Raw genomic sequence first — 19,679 nt, 5'->3', positions numbered from 1 at the left:
AGGGATCAGGTTACTAATCCAATGCAGCATGTGGTCCGCATGCATTGTTGCAATAGAGCTCGAGTATACCACATGAACACCCTGTCACATGACAATTTCGACTCCGGATTGTCCTACAATGCCTTCATCTACCTCAAGGCGCATATATATCTAGTATGTGAGGTTAGCTTACTGCGACTATACAATTTGCAAGGCCGAAATTCATGCGATTACAAAGCTTTGATGTTCGGGTACAAGCATAAATTCATAGACTGACTGCAGCTGCTGTTCAATAATCATGGACTGAAAGGTCCCTGCAGGAGGAGCCCGCGCTCGGACGAACTTCAAGAGAATGGCAAATATTTGCTACTTCTCTCACAACCGAAAGTCTGTAGCTAATCAGGGGCAAAAATTTCCGTCATCAGGGAACAGAATTGTGTATAAGATGCGCGGCATCTCCAACCATTGACCCGCCGACCAAGACCACAATCTTTTGGAGAGCCCTGAAGCTTCAAAACACAACAATCAATCAACGTCATGGGCTTCACCTATTTCCTCGTTGCAGTCTTCGTGATTCATGGGTTGACAGCCATTTCTGCTTCTGTGAGTTGCGGTTACGACGCAGAAGCCATTGCCCTCACAAAGGATGCCGAAGTTCAATATCCCACCAACGATCCCATGGCCGACAAGTCCAACTTTGTGGAAAAGAAAACAATCTTGCTTCAGCAGAATAGATGCACTGTGCTATTCGCAGACTACTCCATGGTGGAAAGAGCCAGCGGCAACCCTCGTTACTTGAAACAACTACCATGTAGCGAAGTTCATGAGATGTCACTCCATTGTTTTCCAGTTCTCGTCAATCACAAGACGAATATTCTAGTCTCGGAGTTCCCGGAGGCCCTCGTTAAACTCAAAGCCGGGAATCTTTCCGCTTTCCTCTTTTGCGGACAGAATAGGAGACCCCCTCAAGAGACAGGTGAATACTTCTTACCTCGCTCTCCAGTTATGGCATTTGCAGCGCTCCAGTATGGCGAAGTGACTCAAGGGAAAGGATTCTTTGTTACGTGCTGGTACCATTCGCAGTCACTCAAGCAGAATAACATTTGGTTCGGCACTGATAAAGTGGAAGCGACTTGTAAGAAGAGGCCTTGTGCTTGAAACGTTTACATATACCCACTTGTGAGACCTGTCGCTCGTGAATAGTCCGAAGGGCTTCTTTACACTAGATTTATTGGTGATTGACTTTCATTCAATATTCGTAGACACATTAAAAGTTACGAATATTGAGATTGTGGTCACTCAAATGTGCAGGCCTCTTGGTGGTGCATCTTGAGCCGATCTGATCGCCACAATAATCCAAATGAAAAGATAAATCAAAGAAAGGATCGTTGGAAAACCGCCCTTGTCGTCTCAGATGAGGCTTATCTCTCTCGTAGCTCATCTCCCTGGTCTTCGTCATTCAAACAAGCACTATTGCCACGAACGTAAGAATGGGTGTTGCATCGACCTGAGTAAGGCACAGGAAATGTGTGAAAACTGAGCAGTTTCGCTCAGGGGTCAGGGCGGGCACTCCAGTCAAGCAAATCACAGGTCTGCCTGTCTCAACGCTCAGCAACTCGCTGTGCACACTAAGCTTGGCCTGAGCAATGACTTCAATGCTTCTTGCATATGGCACGACTGCCGACCAAGCTTTGTTGTTATCGATGGTCAATGTAAGGAGAAGGCTTTCGGTGCAGAGCCAGAATACAAATACTAGATTGTAAAGCTGCGGCCCTGAAGGTGAAACACCTGCAGCCCCAGACTCTGACAAGGCCAGTATGGCGTCTTCAAGTGCGCACCTACAAGGACAACACTTCGATCACAGGGTTTCGAGCGGATTTCGATGGCCGTGGCCACTGAAGGCTATAGCTACCCATCAATTTCGTCTGTATAGCAATATATCATCCTTCAAATCCCTTCATGGTGAATGGAATGCATATCTCCAAAGCTGCCAAGGATAATGCGGGCCCGCGAGGGTTAGAGTGTTGATACATCGCAAGGACAAACAGCTCATTTCCAATACTGTTGCTTGAACTTACTTCGAGCCAAACTGCGAGATGCAAGTCATGCGAGGTCTCCGAGTCTCGTCGACTCATTTGACAACCCACAATAGCAGCATGGTCACTTGCGACGCATTTCAAGACCAAATGAGTCAATGCCTCACTTCACAAAACTATCCTCCATCTTGTCATCTCGCCAAGTGGGTGAGAATTCGGGGTCCCATCTGTCTACCTCCTGATTTGTTCGCATGCTATCTGATCATCTCTTGGATTGCACTTGGTAGATAGCGTGATAGCATCCGATTGAAATGCTCCAGAAACACTGTTGCTCCTGTGCACAAGAGTCGAGATGTCGGACATTTGCGATGGCTCCTGAAATGATACAATCGAGAGGTCCATAAAATGGTCCCGCTCGCCCATTTTTTTCACCAAGCAGTCTGACCAAAGCACAACGACAATGCGCAATACAGTGGTTGGTATGTTCGTTCTGGCATTCAGCCAAGTGCTGCATCAATGTGCAGCTCTCGCAACTAGCAAGACGTGCAAGTATGATTTGGCCGTCTTGAATAGCCTGAAGTTTGCAGTGGCGTACCCTTTTGTCTCTGTTGATAGGGCCAAATTTCTGAAGGACCTCAAAGTCAGTGTTCCAAAGAGCTCATGCGTGGTCTTGCAGAAGACTGGTAGGTCGATCGGACCCAAGCTTGAGAAGGTTTCTTGCCCAACAGACCCAAAGGCAGACTGCTATCCTGTTGTTGTCAACAACGCAACTTATGCATTGCTTCGTCAGAGCGAATTGCTCCATGAGGCACACAAGTTCAAAAAGACTTCCGGCAATCGAGGAGACCGTGGCCATGCCTTTATGTTCTGTGAAGACGGTCAGTACAAGAATCAAGATGCGTTACCCCAGTGGCCATCGATGGCCGATGCCGCACTGGAGTATGGCTTCCTCATTTCCAGGAGTACAGATGAGAGACGCGACGCAGCATATGTAGGATGCAAGTATGGAGAGGACAAGACCAAGCCCAAGAACTCGTTCGTCACCTGCCAGAAGCTATACTGTGCTTGAGGCGACAATCAATGAAAAGTATCGGGCTGGACATCGCCGCAGCTGGCCTTGTGCCTGAGTGACCCAAAGTTCAGTTCTAGGACCATTGATTCCTTCATAGAACAAAGTCTCCATTCAAAGCAGCTAAGGCTTGATCAGTGATCCAGCAGACCAGCAATTGCAAGCATCATTAGGAGTCCAGACCGGCATATGAGTCCATGACCAGCGCTGCTGTCGCTTTCTATCTCAACACTTTTCCCACGGTCAGACGGCGCTTTTGACACTACAAATCTCATCATCTTGTCTGCGACCAGCTGCTGCATGCTCAGTCGCATCCGTCAGCTTCATCCAGTCTCATTTAAAAGAAATATTAGAATAATGGCAGGACGACCCGCAGGCACAGGCCACTTTGAACGACCACAACTAGACGAAGTCATCAAGAAGCGCTTCTTTTATGGCCCATCATTTGATATCTATGGCTCCGTCTCCGGCTTGTATGATTACGGGCCAGCTGGATGTGCACTACAAGCCAACATCATTGATCTCTGGCGGAAACACTTCATCATCAATGACTCCATGTTGGAGGTAGACACGACGTGCTTGACGCCTGCGGAAGTGCTCAAGACATCTGGCCATGTTGACAAGTTTGCAGATTGGATGACCAAGGACAAGACCACTGGTGAAATCTTTCGCGTAGATCACTTGGTGGAGGAGGTTCTGGAAGGCCGCATCAGAGGTCATCGGGAGGCAACAGGTGTCAAGGTTGAGGCTGTGGAAGAGTCAGACGAGAAGAAGAAGCGCAAAAAGAAGGTCAAGAGTATTGCTGCGGTCAAGCTGGATGAAGCCACCTTGGAGGAATACGAGTCTTGTCTCGCAAAGATTGATGGTTACTCCGGGCCAGAGCTTGGTGAGCTGCTTGTCAAGTATGACATTCGCAACCCTGCCAACAATGCCGTCTTAGAGCCACCTATTCAGTTCAACCTCATGTTTGACACTCAGATTGGTCCAACAGGCCAATTCAAAGCATATCTCCGTCCAGAGACTGCACAGGGCCAGTTCCTCAACTTTGCAAAGCTCCTTGAGTTCAACAACTCTCGCATGCCATTTGCATCGGCCAGTATCGGCAAATCCTTCAGAAACGAGATTGCGCCTCGTTCTGGTCTCTTGCGGGTACGCGAGTTTCTGATGGCAGAGGTAGAGCACTTTGTTGATCCGAATGACAAGTCGCATGACCGCTTTGACGAGGTCAAGGAGACCGTCTTGCGGTTCCTACCAAAACAGACACAACTTGATGGTAAAACAGACATTTTGGAGATGAGTGTCGATGAGGCAGTCTCATCTGGTATGGTGGACAATCAAACACTTGGCTACTTCCTTGCTCGCATCTTTTTGTTTCTGCAAAAGATTGGCATTGATCCGACAAGACTGCGGTTCAGGCAACACATGAATACGGAAATGGCACACTATGCTTGCGATTGTTGGGATGCAGAGATTCATACCACGTATGGCTGGATCGAGTGTGTAGGATGTGCCGATCGGTCTGCGTATGATTTGAGCGTGCATGCGAAAAAGACGGGGGCTGCATTGGTTGTGCGTGAAGCACTCAAGGAACCACTCGTTGAGCAAAAGTGGATCCCTCAAATCAATCGCAAGGACTTTGGCATGAAGTTCAAGAAGGACGCCAAATCCATTGAAGCAGCAATTGAAGCCATGTCAATCCAAGAGAAAGAGGAAGCTGCTTCGAATGGTTGCATCAATGTTGTCGGTCAGAGCATCTCTCCAGATCTTGTCAAGCTCGAGCTGAAGGAAATTGTGTCCAACATTCGCGAATACACGCCCAACGTGATTGAGCCTTCGTTCGGTATCGGTCGTATCCTCTACTCCGTCCTCGAACATGCCTTTTGGTGTCGGCCCAATGACGTTGAGCGAGGTGTGCTCTCCTTCTCACCTGTCATTGCCCCAACCAAAGTGTTGCTCGTGCCCCTCTCCGGCAATGCCCAGCTGCTCTCGCTTCTTCCAGGCCTCTCTGCAAAACTTCGCGCTTTGGAGATTTCCAGCAAAGTGGACGACTCATCTGCTGCAATTGGTCGGCGTTACGCACGGAATGATGAGCTCGGCACACCGTTTGGTATTACGATTGACTTCCAGACTGTTGAAGATGGCAGTCTGACACTGCGTGAACGCGACACGACTAAGCAGATTCGCGCTATGGAGTCAGAGATTCTGGCTGTACTGGATGATCTTGTACGTGGCCGTGTTGCTTGGTCGGATGTGTTGGCCAAGTATGGCGAGTTTTCGTCGACAGAAGCATGAGACTTTAGACCTATATAGCTAAGCGATGCCTTCCTCATGTCGAGAGCAAGACGCGGACCAGCCGGTCATCCTGCTTTGCAAGGACATAGTCAGTGAGAAGCACGCCCACACGCTCATTGAGCACATCGCGTACATCATCTGGTATCGCCACCTGTCCCACTTGCTCTTCTGCGATCGTCTCAATGGCCTCCTGTAGCGCCTCAAGACACTTCTTCGCCTCTTCTTTGCCTTCCTTCAATTCTGGCTGGAGCACAAGCTCGTAAATCTTGGTATTGGGCAAGACCAAGACACGCACAACTTCTGGACCCATACGCGTCAAGCCTCGAATAGCGCCGTATTGTGTCGTAAGTGGCTTCTTGTTATCGAGGAATGCCCTGAGCAATGTCTTGGTGACTCTTGGCTTGAGCGACGTAAATGATTCTCCAAAACGATCACATAGCGCACCCAGAATCGAAGCGGCCAAGTCACGCAGACTGTAGTGATCGTCTGTGCCGCTCCCTAGCTTCTTTGCAACAATGCAAGTGAGCAACGAAGGGATCAAGCCATGAATATATGGCTCAACAAAGAGATTTGCATTCTCAAGGACGGCCGCAGCAACACGCATCATCGTCTCGAGCACAAACAGGTTGCGTAGATTATGCGTGACCTTTTCCGCAATGAATTGAATGATGTAGGGCAAGAGCTGGTGCAAGCCTGGGTCACTGCGTAAGGATGCCAATGCCGCCTGTCGCATCGTCTCATTGTCTTCATCCAACAATGCTTTACTAATGCGTTCGAAATAGAGCAGTAGTTCCTTCGATAGAACATGCTTGACGAGCGGCTTGACCTCTGTCGTTGCAGCCTCTGTCTCTTCCTGGGTCGCGACTTCTTGCGGCGCAGGGTTCTGAGGTATCGCTGGCTGGACACCCTCGACGGCAAGCCAGTGCGCAGTATACGCGACCTCTCTCGGTACTTTAGGCAGCGGCATCTGCATCAGCTTCTCAAACTCAATCTCCTCGTCCTCGACATAGTACAGCGGTGGTTGACCCGCTGCAATGGGCGCTTCCCTGTATTTGATGGGGTTATGCGCCGCAAAGCCATAGACTGGCTCAACATTGAGAGCTCGCAGCGCATGATCAATGTCTGAGACGCGCAAGGTTGTCCGTTTCGCATGGCGCATAAACTTGGTTGCTTCCTGGATGATGGCGTGGATGCGATACTCGACGTCCTGTGCAAGTGTGCGGCAGACTTCCTCTGCGACATGGGGTATGCCGAGAGACTCTGCGACGTCTCTGACGCTCTCTGGATTGTACACGCTCATTGCCTCTTGCAATAAGTAGGTTGTCTAGAGGAAGGCTATGTTGTCTCTGTGGCAGACATATTCCGTGTCCGCATATCCAAGCAGCCCGACCACCTCGCTGCTCTGGTGGCCCTTGATCCGCTCAACTTCACTCGCAGCATAGTTGCTCAGAGCCCGAGCCACCTCATGCAGCGACCCGTCCGCCTGCTCCGTACACAGTGAAACGGCCTGCTGAGCAGCAAAATGACCTTCCACCCGCAAAACACCCGCAGGCAGCAAGCCAGCCTTGTTCACGCGACATATGGCACGGTGCGCACCGGCATCAATGACAATACGGCCTTCGACGTGTAGTCCATGCAGCAGCCAGATATGTCTGTCTTTGGTCGTTTGTTCTGAGGGTAAAAACCGAGTATGCGGCGGTAAGCTGTTCTCTTCGTTACTGCCACCGCTTCTTTCCAGGCCTGCAACAATCTCGATGATTCGAGCAGGAATAGAACCGCGAGTAATGATGGTGGTGACGCCTGCACTCGCTGCTAGTTTTGCAGCAATAATCTTTGTGAACATGCCGCCTGTACCGACTGCTGAGCCTGCTTCACTGACATCGGCTTCGAGAGTACTGAAATCACTCACCACCTGAATGGGCTTTGCATCTGCATGCGTGCGTGGATTGCCTGTATAGAGACAATCCACATCTGTCATGAGGAACAGGTAGTCTGCAGACACGAGTGCTGCTGTGATGGCACTGAGGGTGTCATTATCGCCAAACTTGATCTCAGACACAGCAAGAGTATCGTTCTCATTAACAATGGGAATGACATCCATGTCGAGCAGCTCTGACAATGTATTTCTTGCATTTAGGTATTGTGATCTCTGTATCATTAGCATTGTTCAAGCAAACAAGCAGCATACATCTGCAATGTCATTCCGTGTGAGGAGAATCTGTGCAACAGGCTGTCTTAGCTGCCGAAACAAGTCATCCCAGAGCGCGATCAAGCGACATTGTCCTACAGCTGCAATCGCCTGAACGGCTGCTAATACTTTGGGTCGTTTTGGAAGATCCAAGCGGCGTAGACCCATGGCAATACCGCCAGAAGAGACAATAACAACACGATGGCCATTTCGTCGCAGCCGAGTGGCAGTTTCAACGAGGAGCGAGAGATTTGCTAGCAGAGGTTCATGCGAGTGTTCATCGCAAATAGAAGATGTGCCTATGGTGAGCGCTGAGCATATAGACCGAGCGCGTACCGAGCTTGATGACGATGGTACTCTTGCGCATTTTCTTGTCGTCGCAGCTGAAGGACAAAAAAGATCAAATATCAAGGACTACACCAGGAACTACATATTATACTATTGTTGAGAGTAGCTATTCTGGAGAAAGAGCTAAAGATACGCTGAAGAGCTGCGACCTGCTATTATGAATCCAACAGGTAGCCCACTGGAAGATTACAAAAAGCTCTCCTCTTTTGACCAATGGCTCCTCTCAATGAACTGCCTTGTCGGGCGTGCTTCTCCCAACGAACAGCAGCAGTATCGAGCCTGGCGTGATGAAACATACGCACAGCCTATGCTTGATCGCTGCAACAAGTCCCGAGACTTTCTGCTCTCCAGCTCGCCCGGTGTCTTGTTTATGCTCAAGGAACTCGACAAAGTAGGCTGTGGCATGACGACCGAGCAAATCACTTGTGGGCCCTGTCTCAGCCAAAAGGGAGGCTTCCATCCTGATCGTGGCATTCGACTCTGCAGTAATCAAGCAACAGCTCAAGCTGAAGTCGAAAAGACACTCATGCATGAGCTTGTCCATGCATTCGATCGATGCAGGTTCAAGGTCGACTGGCGAAACCCAAAACACCATGCATGCTCAGAGATCCGCGCAGCTAGCCTCTCTGGTGAGTGCGGGTGGTGGAGAGAATACAAGGCTGGCAATACTGGCGTCACGGGGATCGCGCGGCATCATCAAGCGTGTGTCAGGAGACGGGCTGCTCGAGCAGTGGCTGCAAATCCGGCTGTCAAGAATCTGGATGAGGCAACCTTCCTTGTCAATTCTGTCTTTGACTCTTGCTTCCAAGATACAAGACCGTTTGAACGCATCTACTAATGCTACTATGCTTTCATTTATGCTATGCAAGAGATTTCTAGTGCGCATGCTGAAGCCCATGCCGACGTAATTGACCATAGATATCTCCAATCCTCTCAACTCCTTGCCCGGCAGCAACGACACTCGGGCGTGACCCAATCTCTGCAGACAGCATGCGATACGCCAGTGCTTGCAAGTCACCTACCGTCAAGACTTCAATGTGGTGGCACATCTCTTCAGCCGATAACCGTACACCGAGCGACTGTACCTGCCTGCCAAGATCCTCAAGACAAATCATCTTGCTCTCGAGATTCATGAGGAGTGATGAACGAAGCTGGTTCTTGGCACGTTGTGCTTCAATCTTACCAATCCCGCGAGAACCAGTATCATAGAGCGATGCGAGCTCTTTGGCAATCACACCAGCCATAGCATAGCTTGAATCCGGACGAGACGACGCACAGATACCGAAGAGTCCAGAATCACGATAGGTGTGATTGAAGGCTTGGCATGATTCAATCCAACCATATTGGTTGAGGACGTTCAGGTAAAGCCGCGAGTACATACCCTTACCAGGACCACCTGCACTGAAGGACCCACCGCCACCAAGCAGTATTTGCAGTGTGGCAAGCGCATAGATATCTTTGGATTGCAGACTCGGCGCTTCATACGCAATGTGCAAGTGTGTCCATGGCTCATTCGGGATGCTTGATGATGGCAAGAAGGTACTTCCACCCGTGTACTGTGCTGCAGGCGTCTTGATCGGCTTGCCTGGCTGCATACTGCCCAAATACTTGTCTGCAAGACGCACAGCTTCGTCATGTTGAACACCAACGAACCCAACGACGATGCGTTCCGGAACAAAGAACTGTGCTCGATAGTCGAGCACGCTTTGCCGCGTCATGTACGGTAGACGTTCTTCCGGGCACAAAAGCGGATTACCAAGGGTTCCTTTGTACGCGGCACCATGCAGTAACTCTGGTAGAATCATTTCCGGCTTTTGCCAAATCTCGTTGATTTCATACTCAGCTGTTTCGCACTGAGCTTGTACTTCTTCTTCAGTAATGAGGGGATTCCGTATTGTATCCGCCAGCAGTTCCGTCATCGTCTCAACGTCCTGATTGAAGACACTCGCTGTGTACATCAAGGCCTCTCGAGAAGACGAACACATTTGTGTCCCGCCAAGCGATTCAAGCGCTTGAATCATGTCCATCTGCGAACGAGACTTTGTTGACTTGAAGGCAAGCCGGTCGACGATGTGACTGACGCCAGAGAGCGCCGGCGTATGCTCAAATCTAGAACCTGCCTCAACAAATACGCCAACAGCAGAAAAATGCCCGGGTACTGGTTCGGTCGCCACGCGGAGACCATTGGCCAATGTCGTGACCTTATCAGGTGCTGGAAAGGGCGATGTTGATTTATATCGACAGCCCGGATGCGCTAATCTGGGCAGCCTCGCTCTGAAGCATCTGAGCATGTCGCCTTTCGCCGTATGTGTATAGATGTTGTCTTTGTCGGTTTGAATTTCAGATTCGACCGCAACCATCACGACCACCCACCACGCATGCTCTAGATAGACTAGCTTCGGAAGCTATGGAGGTGCTGCTCTCTTCTCTCGCTGTGCAAGACTCAGAAACAGCACGCTCTTATCTCAGTCACTTGACAGCGCTTTCTCAAATGCAGCTCGCGAAACAAGCGGGACTGTTAGCAGCGGAAGAGCACAGCCTAGATGCGTCACTTAAGGCCCTTGCTGTGCGCGAAGCTGCATCTTTTTCTCCTGCGCAATCACAAGTGCTCTCTGTACTTCCAGATTTGACGCGCTCGCTCGAGTCTTTCAGAGCGAAACTGCCAAAGCTTGAGCAGGCTGCCATGTTTGATGCAGAGCGATTGGCTGGTATCCATCAAGTGCGCAAAGAAGCAGCGCTCCTTGAACGAAATGAATCAAGACTTCAGGAACTACTTGATCTGCCTGCCACAGTGAGACAATGCGTTTCGCAGGGCTACTATGCAGAAGCGGCAGACTTGTATCTTCATCTAGGCCGCATCGCCTCGCGCCATCCGAATTCGCGGCTCGTAAAGAGTCTAGTAGTTCGAGCAGAAGAAGAGATGGAACGCATGACACTTCAATTGCTTGGCCTACTCAACCGTCCACAAAAGCTGCCTGTCGCATTGAAAGTCATCGGCTTGCTCCGGCGCACAGGGAGTTTTGAAGAAGCTGAATTACGCTATCTCTTCCTCAAAGGCCGCTATGATGCGCTCGTTGCAGCATATGCCGCAGTCCCTACGTCACCTGTCGAACGCAGCATCAAGAAGCAAGTGGAGATTTTCAGAGAACAAGCATTTGCCATCTTGTCACAATATTCGTCCATCTTTGACGACAAAGCGGCAGACGACTTTTCACACAACTGGCTCCCTCACTTTGCGCAACGCATTGTTACAGATCTTCTGCAACGATTGAGTGATGCATTACCGCACGTTGAAGGAAAGGTGGCGCGACAGAGTCTCTTGACGCAGCTCCTTTATACAGCGCAGTCGATGGCGCGAGTTGGTTGTGATTTCACCAGCATGCTGTTGCCGCACTTTGGTTCAAGCGAGGAAGTCTACCCAGTCGTGGCGAATCAGCGAGCTATGGCCAGAAAGCTCGAACCTTAGCATACAAGTACGATATTCCGTTGACAATGAAGGCATTTGCGTAAGTACGTCAAAAGCTCAAGACTATGCTGACCTTCGTTAGTTTTGTTCATGCCCATTGGCATGAAGCTCTGTTGGAGATTGCCTATACAGCCCAGTACCTTGAGCTGCGGGCTAGCGAGATGAGACAGCAGAAGAATTGGCACCAGGGGTCGTTACTTGAGCTCGCAAATGCAGCTGCGCGAACCACGCTGCGCAGCTCTCGTCATCAAACCCCGCGATAAGTTTAATTTTCAGCTGCGATCAAATATCAAATTGCCGGTTGCTATCTCTGACTTATCATTTTTTGGCTTTGCCCCTGAGCGCACGTGCCATGATGATGTTGTAGCAAGCAAGAAAAAATGTGATACGTCGAAGAGCTCGCATTCAGCCTTATCACTGTTATCGATCAATCAGGTTTAGCCCCTGAGGCCGCAGCTATCAAATTCAAAACTGGTTGACGGCCAAATTTCTGCACAGCAAGGGCTGACTGAGGAGGACCAGCAAAGGCTATATTTCATTCAGCTTGTCGTCTTCTTCAAGAACCTGGCATCGCTGTTTGACTAGCACTTTTTACGCCCAACTAGGAGTGGCAAGTCATGGCAGCACAGATCTCGACCAGCCTGCATGTTGTCATCTTGATGATGATCTTCGGCTTACTGCTCAGACTCCCCTATGTGGGAGGCATGGGTTGCGCTTGGAGCTCACCCGAATCCTCCAAAAATGGCATTTGCAAAGCAGCCCCGAGAGGCAAGGAACCAATCACGCAGACGCAAACGCAGACTCAGGTCCAACCCAAGTTGCCAACACCTCCGACATTGTATTACAAACGACTCGAAGTGGTTTTTGAAAAGGGCGTGCCGCAAAGCGTAACACGAACGAAGGGACCAAACGGGGAGAAGAAGAAGCGTCTCCACAGCTGCGACGACACCTGTGAGATGGAAGGTGCTGGCGCAGCAAGAGCAATAATGAACGCTGCCGAAAGACCACCGTATCATCAGCCTCGCATCAATGGTTATTGCAATCTTGGTTGGTTCCATTTTGGTTGGCGTTTGAAGGGAGAAATCGAATATCCTGATGCTCTGATTGAATCTCTGGGCAAGGCTATCGACGTCAATGAGGCTAGTACCTCTGCTTCTCGCCAGCCCACAGTATGTGAAAACTTGGCTCACGAAGTGCTTCGCAAAACGGAGCACCTTCTCGATGGATGGCCGGTAGTCGAGCCGTCATCTGTCAGCGGAGGTTATGATGCAGCCTCATCAGTAGGGCTTGGAGTCATTGCTGCACAAAATATCCTCAACAACGGCAAGTTCTTGTCGGCACGTACTCTAAAGTCGGCGCCTTGCAATGATGCACCAAACAAGCAGAAGAAATCAAAGAAGCCGAGGGAGTCAGAGAAGCAGAAACCCCTGAAGTTGTGCATGTGCCAGGTTGGGTTAGTTATCGACAGACATTTGGTGCCTCGCAAGCCCGACAAAAGGTATCCAAGGACTCTCAATGTGAACCTGCAAAATACATCAGCTCGTTGAACTTGCCAGGCTGGACACTTGATCCGCCTGCAGCTGATATTGGAAAGCACATCAGGCCAGGAGAATCTGTCTATGACCCCAAAAAAGTGCCCGAAGTGGAAGTTATTCGGGAGAATCCATTTCCCCAGATACAGAATATGGACTTCAACGGCATATTTTCGCAACGTGTGATGAATCCCTTCAATGGGCCACACGACTATGCATTAGAAGGGCTTGCTTTCACGGATAAGAAAATAGGCTGGTCCAAAGGCAAGGCCTGCGACTGGAAAGAGGTGTCACATAGCTTTATCACGGCAGCTACAGGATTTTGGGGGCCGTTCACCTAGTCTCTTTGTTACGTTTACGACCAGCCAACATTTCAATGACGTCGGCGCTTGATTCCAATATTTTCTTGGCCCTAGCTTTTCTGAGGTTGATTTGATCAATCAAAGACTTAGTATGTCGTTTTCCGAATGATATTCGACTTGCGCTTATGCAATGCGCTCCAATGCCCAAAGATTGACATGCTCAACTTAACTTCCAGCCTTTGGATTTGTCTGCTACCATTCCGCAATCACGTCAGCTTCTGTGCTGCACGCTGCCCGTTGTTCACAACTCATACATCCGCTATACGCCTTGCCGTACTTGATTCCGGCCATGGCATGGTATTAAGTCTGTGTAGGTTGTGTCCATTTACTTCACTCCATCTTTTCTGTGGCTGTCTGACTCGTTCGACGTCAACATTCCTCGCATGCTCATGCCTACACGCCTAAGATAAGACCATGTACAATGTCCCGTCCCCTTACAGCCCTTAAGCTGTGACAATTGCAACTTTGGTTGAAAGATCGATACAAAGGTGAATATGTGGCTCGAAATTAAGACGATAGACATGGACGGTGCTAGAACCTCCACTGTGAACCAGCCCGCGCAACGTGCGATCCGTCGATGGCTAGCAGTCTTGTCATGAACATCGGCAATGCTCTTGCAGAGTGGCCTCATGATCCTTTTTCACAGAGCAAACGTTGTACGCAGTGAATACATATTTTCTGCGGAACCGGCTTCGCCATTGTCGCAAGCAATGGGGTTGGAAGCAATTAGAATGCGTCGACACGTTTCTTAGAGACGAATCTTTCGCGCAAGGGGCCTTGCAAAGAGGCACCTTGGGCAAGGGATTGAGGGACCAACGCTTTGTAATTGCACCATTGGGTTGGGTGTAGATGTGCCCCTGGTACCTCGTGAAGAAGAATATCCTGACGATGCCCACTGCTCACCAGAATTAGTTGCTCGATCTTCTTGCACTCGAAACGAGTACCCAGACCATGCATTTGACGAGTTATTCAGCAAGATCATTCTGGATTTGATGCCAGAGGTGCCTTCAGCGTATCAGACGGCGAGTAGTCAGAGCTTCATTGTGACCGGGACTCACTTTCGACAAATTAAGTATGCATCCAAAGCCATCAGGGCCAAAATGCATCTCTACATGCTTCTACCGACGCGACTCGATCAGGGCCGATACAATCATTTGGAGAGACGGGAGGGCTCACCTGGATCTTGTAGAGTACGGTGTCGAGACTGCAATCGCAGCTCAGAAGATCTTGTCTCGCCCCCCACCTTATTGATATCTCAATTGAGGTATTTGAGATCGAAGCAGCCTGATCACAGATGAAATTTCTGCGACTGTCAGGCTGTGTCAGCTCCGCCTAGCCATCTTGGCCGTGTTTGTTGAGTTGTTGACATTTTCGTTGTCTCTTCGTCCTCTTCACCATTTCAAACGCAGCCAAAACACCGCGTATGGACGACACATGGATCAACGCACAACGCTCTGCGAACACGCCGGACGTCTGATTGAGCAGACCTCACAGACTGAGCATACGACCCGACAGTATCTATCGCAGCATGATATTCGCATCCCGGCCTTGTTTAACGTGCCGCCGGACGAGCAGGTGGCCAGTGAACGTAATGTGGACGCAAAGAGGCAAGTTAACAATGTGAAGCGCGATCATTGGCTTGTCTGGAAGCTACTGCAGTATCCAATTGATCTCAGTCTCCGTCACCTTTGGGGTTCCACGGTGATGCATGTGGATCAGAGCTCCTCTCAGCACATCGCGCTTTGTCCAGTTGCATCCATCGCTGCAATCGCATCATCTCGCGGGACGCTATCCTTCCATGATACAGATCGTAATCGTCTGTGGTCGAGTAGGGTGTCATTTCCGGGACTTGCACAAGTCACGTCACTTGCTTGGCATGCTTCGAGTCTTGCCGTCACGTATGCAGAAGGCCAAGTCGCGATACTGGAACTAGACTTGAGCAGTCAGCAAGTGAAGCGCTCTCAACTTCTCCCTCTTCTACCTCTATCAACACAGCTTGGAGTTTGTCATCAGGTTGCTTGGCTGGATGTGCGCTTCATCATTGTTGCGAGCAGCTGTGGCCTTTTCCTTGTTGACACAACCAAGCAAGATCCTGCACAGGCGAGTCTCCGGATCTTTCGATATCCATGTACCTCTCTGTCTATCTCCGCCAGTTTCATTGCTGTAGGTGGACCGTATGGCGTGCATACAATGAGCTACAGGTATCCCATGCAAGTATCCCAGACGGTCCGCTGTACAAAGGCCCCACCTACATCGCTTGTCTTTGCCCAAGAGCGTGTCTTGCTCTATGCATCCGCCGACGCTCCAGAAGTCAAGGCTGTACAGTTGGCTGCTCATGAAGAATTCAAGGCTCCGTCTGTGAGAGCACTTGAAAAGCTAGTCTTGTCGCATCTCGGTCAGGTTGCCATCACTCACGTTGTTCTGAGTGGTAGTCGTGTCATGATGAGTACGGGCGCTTGGACTGGACTGGCACAGTTGACAGTGGAACCCAATCGAGCCTTTTGGCAGGAGATTGGACAAGTTTTTGGCCCCAATGAAGACGAAGGAGATGAACATGGTGGCCGTGCAGCCTTGTTGGAAGCAGTGCCCATCAGGCATGGGAGGGCGAAGGAAGACGGCAGTCGTGGATTTGCTTGCCTTTGGAGCACATCCCAGGCCAGTATTCTACCAATCATCTAGCTAGTCTAGCCTATCCTCACGACAGATACAGAACGAGCAGGTCTTGTTCAATCAGCGATCTTGGTGATTGTACAAAGCATCATCTTTGTTCGATTGTGAGTCGATCAATACAAGTGTTTACATCACATTGAAGAAGCCCAGTTGCTCGTGTTGTATGTCATGACAATGTTGAGCAGAGGAAGACGCATTGGCGACAGGAACGTGTCGCTGCTTTGTTGACGCGCTCCGTTCCAATGCGTCTCCCACTGACAGTCTGCGTCTCGAGGAACGCGCAGTATGGATCAGTCTTGAAGTTGGAATCAGCTACAGTGCCTCCCCTTTCTAGGCCCCGGCGAGGGCAGGGAAACACGCAGAAAGTCATCCGCAAATTACCAATAAACATCATCTCCACTCGGGCCAAGAGGCGTGCGTGTAGTCTCGTGTCGTGATCAGGAGCCTGCTCACACACCTCTTTGCCACTTTCTGGTCCATCGTGAGCTGCACTAGTTGTATCTTCAGTACCAAGTAGCCAAGTAGTCAGTGCTATTCTCCACTGAGCAGTTCTTTCCGTCAATTTCAGACTTCTCACGCACAAAACCCTACAACACCCAGCGACACCAAAGATCCGTAATCTCCGAACGCATCTACAGGCAGGCCCAGCACGCTAGACAGCACAATGCCGCTCTCCTACCTCTCGACGCGTGGCGCAGACACAGGTCTGTCCTTTGAGCAGGTCGTTCTCAAAGGCCTCGCTTCCGATGGCGGCCTCTACATACCCAGTGAGATCCCGACCATCTCCTCAGAAACGCTTGCCAGCTGGCAGGACTGTTCCTTTGAAGAGCTTGCAGTCAAAATCATGTCACTGTACATCCCGTCTTTCGAAATACCCGCAGCGGATCTCGAAGATCTGGTCAAGCGAAGCTACAGTACCTTTCGGCATCCGGAACGCACGCCTGTCAAGTCGCTCGGCCTGCCAGACTCATCGCAATACCTGCTCGAGCTCTTTCATGGCCCCACATTTGCATTCAAGGATGTAGCTCTGCAGTTTCTTGGTAACTTGTTTGAGTACTTCCTCTCTCGCAAAAACGACAAATTGCAGCACGGTGCTGCCAGGCATCATTTGACAGTCATTGGTGCGACCTCTGGTGACACCGGATCAGCAGCCATTTATGGACTTCGTGGTAAAAAGGACATTGATGTCTTCATCCTCTTTCCTACTGGTCGAGTCTCGCCTATTCAAGAAGCACAAATGACCACCGTCCCAGATGCCAATGTCCACTGTGTTTCTGTGGAGGGTACGTTTGACGACTGTCAAGACATCGTCAAGTCTCTCTTCAACGATCCAAAGTTCTCCACAGACTTCTCGCTCGGTGCCGTCAACAGTATCAATTGGGCGCGCATCCTCGCTCAAATCACATACTACTTCCACTCCTACTTCAGCCTTCTCAAGCAACTCGGCAAGAAGACTGGAGAAGTGCAAGTACGGTACAGTGTGCCTACTGGCAATTTTGGCGATATCCTGGCTGGCTACTATGCCGCTCGGATGGGTCTACCAATCGCGCAGCTGTGCGTCGCTACCAATGAAAATGACATTCTCGACAGATTCTTCGCTTCAGGTGTGTATGCTAAACACGCATTACCTGCACAAGAGGCCGCTGGCGGTATCAAAGAAGATGGCGCGAAAGCACATGAAGAAGGTGCCAAGGAGACTCTCTCACCTGCAATGGATATCCTTGTCTCTTCCAACTTTGAGAGATTGCTTTGGTACCTAGCCCTTCAAAATGAAGCATCATCACCTGCCGAGGCTAGCAAAGTTCTTGCAGGGTGGATGAATGCCCTCAAATCCGACGGCTCCATGCGTGTTGCCCCTGCCAGTCTGGAAGCTAGCAAAAAGCTCTTTACCTCTGCGCGTGTCTCTGATCAAGATACATTGGACACTATCAAGCAAGTCTATGCCGAGAGCAGTTCCAAGGAGATCATTGACCCACACACAGCTGTAGGCGTCAAAGCTGCCACAATGCTACCGGTATTGAACGATACCATCACCATCACCCTGGCGACTGCGCATCCTGCCAAATTCGCCAATGCTGTCGACTTGGCACTCAAGAGCTTTCAGGGCTATAGCTTTGAGAAGGATGTTGAGCCTCAGGAGTTCAAAGGCTTGGCAAACTTGGAGCGTCGTGTGAAGCATGTGCGTGGTTTAGGCCAGGGGCGTAGCCAAGTCATGGCATACGTGGAGCAATTACACCATCGAAAGTAGCAGACACGTATCCTTTTACAAGAAGGCTATCACTGCATCTGCAATTGCACCTCGCTGTGCTCGAGATTCTTGAACGCTCTTCAATCGAAATCATCTGACATTTCAAGGTCCAGCTTATGGAACTGGGCTAGTCACACGGCTTCAAAGTGGCAATCTTCAAACTTGCTTCCTTTAGCTAGTACGCAACCAAATTTGATCATCTACTTCCCGGATCTTCGGCTGGATTGCTCTGGCTCAACACAACTCTACTTGCCAATACTGCAGATCGCGAGCATTTGCTGTGTAGCCATGCTGCTGCCTAATAAAAGATTTTTGAAGTGACTTAGACTTGTTGTTAAAACTAGAACTCTAGTTCTAATGCTCAATTTTGCAGCGTTTCAACGTGCACTGCACCACGACAAATTTCCATGGATTGTCATACTCCTTTGCTATTCCAGAAGACCTCGCTTGGTTGGGTGTCTGAAAATTACATGCAAGGTGAGCTTTCTCATTCGCCTGAAGCCCAGCGATGGGAAGCGGATCATGCTTTCGCTCATCAACGAGCATTTTCATGCGAGACGCACCATAGGAGACCACTCCTTTCTGGATGAGGATGTCTTTCGGAAGCCCGTTATACATAGATGACCGTGGCAAGAAGATATCGCCACAATAGAAGAAAACTCTGCCCCAGCACGCGAGTCAGACAGAGCATTTGAAGGGATTCTCGTCCTGAGTTCATCATTATAGGTAGCGACCCAGCAAGCTTCGGTTTTTGGGAGGTTGATCACTGTATTGCATGAAACCAATCGGCCATTGCGCACAGCGTAGCAGTCCTTCAAGTTGAGAATCTCAGCGTTCGAATTCAGCGAGCCTTTCCCTACAACGCCTTTGAATGGATAAGGAACTGGAAAGACATCACACCAGGCCGGTCCCGAGGCTTGAGCCATGGATTGTGTGGGCCAAACAAAGAGGGCCATGGCCACCCCAAGAAGCACGCTTGTTTTATCGACTTGAACCATGCTTGCAATTCTTGATGCACGACCGCGATGGGGTCAGATGAAGTTGAGGCTTCGACGAACAGAGATGGTCTCTCTTATATATCGTACCCAATGTCGGCTCTAATCACTCTCCTGGATAGTGTTTAATCACTCTCCTGAAAAGTGTTTGCCGCAATTGACACCCTTCGCGAAGGTCCATGGTGGATGCAAATAGTTCTACTTGTCATCTCGCGCGAACCAAAGAAAGAATCAAAGTGAAGCCGGCGACGATTCGCATAGAGTAGGTCCACACCTGTTTGACTGTGGAAATGGCGATCAGCACGTTCCTCCAAGACTCCCTAGCCGGAGCCGATTTGTGTCTCTTGTCGTTCTTAGTATATCCTGGTTTGACCAATCGCAAATGAATAGCTGAAATGAACACACAACAAACACAGAATCCTGGACCACCAACAAAAGATCCCACATACGCTCTGCCAGCTCCAAAGTTGCAAATGAAGCAAACAAAGGCTGCG

General features: G+C 50.0%; 12 protein-coding genes across 12 annotated transcripts; 8 read left to right on the top strand and 4 right to left on the bottom strand.

The window, feature by feature from the left end:
• The first annotated feature begins 261 nt into the window (after positions 1-261).
• BCR37DRAFT_384145 (uncharacterized protein) lies at positions 262-1,202 on the top strand. Its single transcript, XM_040870177.1, has one exon. It carries the CDS (start codon positions 517-519, stop codon positions 1,135-1,137), a length of 621 nt encoding a protein of 206 aa, XP_040722205.1. The 5' UTR covers positions 262-516; the 3' UTR covers positions 1,138-1,202.
• Positions 1,203-2,475: 1,273 nt separating this feature from the next.
• On the top strand, positions 2,476-3,084 carry BCR37DRAFT_389721 (uncharacterized protein; the record flags this gene model as incomplete). The annotated part of the gene is made up of 1 exon (XM_040870764.1): positions 2,476-3,084. One exon carries the CDS (start codon positions 2,476-2,478, stop codon positions 3,082-3,084), a length of 609 nt encoding a protein of 202 aa, XP_040722204.1.
• Positions 3,085-3,441: 357 nt separating this feature from the next.
• On the top strand, positions 3,442-5,376 carry BCR37DRAFT_395604 (putative glycine--tRNA ligase; the record flags this gene model as incomplete). The annotated part of the gene is made up of 1 exon (XM_040871645.1): positions 3,442-5,376. One exon carries the CDS (start codon positions 3,442-3,444, stop codon positions 5,374-5,376), a length of 1,935 nt encoding a protein of 644 aa, XP_040722203.1.
• A 17-nt stretch (positions 5,377-5,393) lies between these two features.
• BCR37DRAFT_193210 (transcription initiation factor TFIID subunit 6) lies at positions 5,394-7,065 on the bottom strand. Its single transcript, XM_040866314.1, has one exon. It carries the CDS (start codon positions 6,674-6,676, stop codon positions 5,411-5,413), a length of 1,266 nt encoding a protein of 421 aa, XP_040722202.1. The 5' UTR covers positions 6,677-7,065; the 3' UTR covers positions 5,394-5,410.
• On the bottom strand, positions 6,665-7,948 carry BCR37DRAFT_384141 (glutamate 5-kinase). Its single transcript, XM_040870176.1, has 3 exons — positions 7,901-7,948; positions 7,565-7,863; positions 6,665-7,525 (listed from the first exon to the last, which is right to left on the bottom strand). The coding sequence occupies exons 1-3, from the start codon at positions 7,929-7,931 to the stop codon at positions 6,701-6,703; spliced, it is 1,155 nt and encodes a 384-aa protein (XP_040722201.1). The 5' UTR covers positions 7,932-7,948; the 3' UTR covers positions 6,665-6,700.
• A 14-nt stretch (positions 7,949-7,962) lies between these two features.
• Positions 7,963-8,768, top strand: BCR37DRAFT_193109 (peptidase M76 family-domain-containing protein). The gene has a single exon (XM_040866312.1). It carries the CDS (start codon positions 8,070-8,072, stop codon positions 8,748-8,750), a length of 681 nt encoding a protein of 226 aa, XP_040722200.1. The 5' UTR covers positions 7,963-8,069; the 3' UTR covers positions 8,751-8,768.
• On the bottom strand, positions 8,705-10,534 carry BCR37DRAFT_384139 (Metalloenzyme, LuxS/M16 peptidase-like protein). The gene has a single exon (XM_040870175.1). It carries the CDS (start codon positions 10,270-10,272, stop codon positions 8,788-8,790), a length of 1,485 nt encoding a protein of 494 aa, XP_040722199.1. The 5' UTR covers positions 10,273-10,534; the 3' UTR covers positions 8,705-8,787.
• Positions 10,209-11,504, top strand: BCR37DRAFT_193127 (oligomeric Golgi complex subunit 8). Its single transcript, XM_040866313.1, has 2 exons — positions 10,209-11,418; positions 11,461-11,504. Exon 1 carries the CDS (start codon positions 10,320-10,322, stop codon positions 11,376-11,378), a length of 1,059 nt encoding a protein of 352 aa, XP_040722198.1. The 5' UTR covers positions 10,209-10,319; the 3' UTR covers positions 11,379-11,418; positions 11,461-11,504.
• Positions 11,505-11,995: 491 nt separating this feature from the next.
• On the top strand, positions 11,996-13,251 carry BCR37DRAFT_389716 (uncharacterized protein; the record flags this gene model as incomplete). Its single annotated transcript, XM_040870763.1, has 2 exons — positions 11,996-12,876; positions 12,918-13,251. The coding sequence occupies 2 exons, from the start codon at positions 11,996-11,998 to the stop codon at positions 13,249-13,251; spliced, it is 1,215 nt and encodes a 404-aa protein (XP_040722197.1).
• A 1,363-nt stretch (positions 13,252-14,614) lies between these two features.
• BCR37DRAFT_384136 (uncharacterized protein) lies at positions 14,615-16,241 on the top strand. Its single transcript, XM_040870174.1, has one exon. The coding sequence runs from the start codon at positions 14,707-14,709 to the stop codon at positions 15,949-15,951; it is 1,245 nt and encodes a 414-aa protein (XP_040722196.1). The 5' UTR covers positions 14,615-14,706; the 3' UTR covers positions 15,952-16,241.
• A 294-nt stretch (positions 16,242-16,535) lies between these two features.
• On the top strand, positions 16,536-18,464 carry BCR37DRAFT_192880 (putative threonine synthase). The gene has a single exon (XM_040866302.1). The coding sequence runs from the start codon at positions 16,607-16,609 to the stop codon at positions 18,188-18,190; it is 1,584 nt and encodes a 527-aa protein (XP_040722195.1). The 5' UTR covers positions 16,536-16,606; the 3' UTR covers positions 18,191-18,464.
• On the bottom strand, positions 18,465-19,477 carry BCR37DRAFT_192881 (uncharacterized protein). Its single transcript, XM_040866303.1, has one exon. The coding sequence runs from the start codon at positions 19,186-19,188 to the stop codon at positions 18,739-18,741; it is 450 nt and encodes a 149-aa protein (XP_040722194.1). The 5' UTR covers positions 19,189-19,477; the 3' UTR covers positions 18,465-18,738.
• Positions 19,478-19,679: the final 202 nt, after the last annotated feature.

This window comes from Protomyces lactucae-debilis, assembly GCF_002105105.1.
Source record: "Protomyces lactucae-debilis strain 12-1054 chromosome Unknown BCR37scaffold_27, whole genome shotgun sequence".
In the NCBI taxonomy this organism is placed as follows: domain Eukaryota; kingdom Fungi; phylum Ascomycota; class Taphrinomycetes; order Taphrinales; family Protomycetaceae; genus Protomyces; species Protomyces lactucae-debilis.
The sequence above is the reverse complement of the archived record's forward strand: the minus strand, read 5'-3'. Positions and strand labels throughout refer to the sequence as shown.

Coding starts and splice junctions, on each gene's coding strand:
- BCR37DRAFT_384145 (XM_040870177.1), top strand. CDS start 517: ATGGGCTTCACCTATTTCCTCGTTGCAGTCTTCGTGATTCATGGGTTG.
- BCR37DRAFT_193210 (XM_040866314.1), bottom strand. CDS start 6,676: ATGAGCGTGTACAATCCAGAGAGCGTCAGAGACGTCGCAGAGTCTCTC.
- BCR37DRAFT_384141 (XM_040870176.1), bottom strand. CDS start 7,931: ATGCGCAAGAGTACCATCGTCATCAAGCTCG. Junction 7,864..7,900: donor TACCATCGTCATCAAGCTCG/GTACGCGCTCGG, acceptor CGCTCACCATAG/GCACATCTTCTATTTGCGAT. Junction 7,526..7,564: donor CACGGAATGACATTGCAGAT/GTATGCTGCTTG, acceptor CTAATGATACAG/AGATCACAATACCTAAATGC.
- BCR37DRAFT_193109 (XM_040866312.1), top strand. CDS start 8,070: ATGAATCCAACAGGTAGCCCACTGGAAGATTACAAAAAGCTCTCCTCT.
- BCR37DRAFT_384139 (XM_040870175.1), bottom strand. CDS start 10,272: ATGGTTGCGGTCGAATCTGAAATTCAAACCGACAAAGACAACATCTAT.
- BCR37DRAFT_193127 (XM_040866313.1), top strand. CDS start 10,320: ATGGAGGTGCTGCTCTCTTCTCTCGCTGTGCAAGACTCAGAAACAGCA.
- BCR37DRAFT_384136 (XM_040870174.1), top strand. CDS start 14,707: ATGGATCAACGCACAACGCTCTGCGAACACGCCGGACGTCTGATTGAG.
- BCR37DRAFT_192880 (XM_040866302.1), top strand. CDS start 16,607: ATGCCGCTCTCCTACCTCTCGACGCGTGGCGCAGACACAGGTCTGTCC.
- BCR37DRAFT_192881 (XM_040866303.1), bottom strand. CDS start 19,188: ATGGTTCAAGTCGATAAAACAAGCGTGCTTCTTGGGGTGGCCATGGCC.